This window comes from Babylonia areolata, chromosome 21, assembly GCF_041734735.1.
Source record: "Babylonia areolata isolate BAREFJ2019XMU chromosome 21, ASM4173473v1, whole genome shotgun sequence".
NCBI lineage: Eukaryota > Metazoa > Mollusca > Gastropoda > Neogastropoda > Buccinidae > Babylonia > Babylonia areolata.
Window position 1 is genome coordinate 34,427,659 of NC_134896.1, and position 2,500 is coordinate 34,430,158.

The 2,500-nt window shown below is 42.9% G+C and overlaps 1 protein-coding gene across 1 annotated transcript in view; it reads right to left on the reverse strand.

Moving 5' to 3' along the window:
• The window catches only part of LOC143296611 (neurexin 1-like), a 210,008-nt gene that overhangs the window by 90,423 nt on the left and 117,085 nt on the right, over window positions 1–2,500 (reverse strand). The window contains exon 6 of the mRNA XM_076608640.1: window positions 1–85. This exon is cut by the window's left edge and continues 717 nt beyond it. Within this exon, the coding sequence (XP_076464755.1) occupies window positions 1–85 (85 nt within the window). The remainder of the gene's footprint in view (window positions 86–2,500) is intronic.

Sequence of the window (2,500 nt, forward strand, 5' to 3'; positions counted from 1 at the left end):
TGTCCCCCTGGATCTTGAGGAGCGGGTGTCTGGAGCGAGCCAGCTCCGTCAGGTCCATCTCCACGCTGTCCGCCTTGTACCGCACCTGGGGGTTGGGGGAGGGGGGGGAACAGAGGAGGTGAAGAGTGAAAGACAATTTTATGAAATAAAAAATTTAAAAAAAAAAAGAAAAAAAGAAAAAAGAAAAAAAAAAGTGACAAGCTGTATATTAAATGAACAATAATACAGAGCACGCTTTTTATACCAAGAGCTGTGAACAGAGCACTAAGACATTGTTGCGTATCACTAAAAGAAAGAGGACTATGTTGTAAATCATTTAAAGGAATAAGACAATGAGCAATAACACACAAAGGGTAAAGGGTAAAGGGTGATCGAGGGTGGGGGAAGGTGAAGGTTGGAGTGGTTCTTTGTTGTTTTGTGTGTGTGTGTGTGTGTGTGTGTGCGTGCGTGCGTGCGCGTGAGAGACAGAGAGAGAGACAGAGAGAGACAGAGAGAGAGATAGAGACTAATTCGTGGTTTTATACATCATATTTCTTACGTTTTAAGCGTGTTATGCTTAAAAAAATTTTTTTTCATGATTTCTTTAATACAATTTTATGAATGTAAAACGTTATTCTAATATAGTGTTACCTATCTCATGCTATATTTTCGCCCACAAGCCAGTTTTCCTTGAATTTTCATGAGGACATTGAACTGATCGGACTGATTGTTTGATTGATGAAATGTGTTGGAGAATCAGATTGTTTGATTGATGAAATGTGTTGGAGAATCAGATTGTTTGATTGATAAAATGTGTTGGAGAATCAGATTGTTTGATTGATAAAATGTGTTGGAGGATCACAAATGCGCTTCGTATACCTCTACGCCACCATCTTCCTAACAAACAAACAAACAAACAAACACAAAAGGGCTTGGATTTTTTACTCCCTCCTCCACTCAACCTTGAGTGGTGGTCTGTGCCATTCTCTTTCAGACAAGACGATCGACCGAGCTCCCGTGTGCAACATGCACGTCTTAGCGCATGTAAAAGAACCCACGGCAACAAAGGGTCGTCCCTGACCAAAATTCTGCAGAAAAATCAACTTACGAAAAAAAAAAAAAAAAAAAAAAATTCCACACGCAGAATGAAAAAAGAAGAAAAAAAAGTCCACAAACAAGCAAACAAACAAAGAAACAAAAAACACACATCAAAACAAAAAGACAACAAACAAACAAAAAACAAACAAAGCAACAGCGGGTGGCGCTATAGTCTGGCGAGACACTCTCCCCAGGGAGGAGCAACCCGAGTTTCACAACGATACCTCTGTTGAGACATAAAAAAAAAAAGAAACAAAAGTAGTTGTTCAATACAACAGAATGCAATGCAATGCAATAGACAGAGACAGAGAGTGCTCGTAATGAGACACATTCGGACAAGAAACAGTTCGATTGCGTCACGATTCTCACACATTATCTGATGAGTTACTATTTTGGGGTCGAAACGTGATTTTCATTCCAATTGAAACCAGGCATTGCCTCTCTCTCTCTCTCTTTCTCTCCTGCCCCCCCCCCCCCCCCTTTTTCTCTGTATGTGTGTGTATGTGTGTGTGCGCATGCGCGCGCGTTTGTATATTTGTATTTGTATTTCTTTTTATCACAACATATTTCTCTGTGTGAAATTCGGGCTGCTCTCCCCAGAGAGAGCGCGTCGCTACACTTACAGCGGCACCCATTAAAAAAAAAAAAAAATCCTGTGTGCAGTTTGATTTGTTTTTCCTATCGAAGTGGATTTTTCAACATAATTTTGCCAAGAACAACCCTTTTGTTGCCGTGGGTTCTTTTACGTGCGATAAGTGCATGATGCACACGGGACCTCGGTTTATTGTCTCATCCGAATGACTAGCGTCCAGACCACCACTTAAAGTCTAGTGGAGGGGGAGAAAATATCGCCGGCTGAGCCGTGATTCGAACCAGCGCGCTCAGATCCTCTCGCTTCCAAGGCGGACGCGTTACCTCTAGGCCATCCCTCCACTTTTTTTTGTGTGTGTGTGTGTGTGTGTGTGTGTGTGTGTGTGTGTGTGTGTGTGTGTGTGTGTGTGTGTGTGTGTGTGTGTGTGTGATGCTGAAATGAAGAGATCAACTGTGAATAAGTCGCAGCATAAAATACTGATTTATGTTGCAAGATTTCAAACGAAACGAAGTGTATATCAGTGGTAATGAATGGAAATCGAAGTAATTGGCGACAGGGCCTCAACCGCTAGATTTACATTCTATGGTGAACATGCAGAACATGAATATTGTGCAGCACTTTGCTCGGCATAAAGTGGCAAGACAGGGTCTCCAACCTCCAGATCATAGAGAGGAGCGGCCTGACCAGCATCGAAAGCCTGCTGATCCAGTGCCAGCTGCGCTGGACAGGACACGTTGTCCGCATGACAGACAGCAGGATCCCGAATGTATGGCCAGCTGAAGGAAGGCCACCGTGAACTTGGAAGACCCTGCAAGCGCTTCAAGGACACCT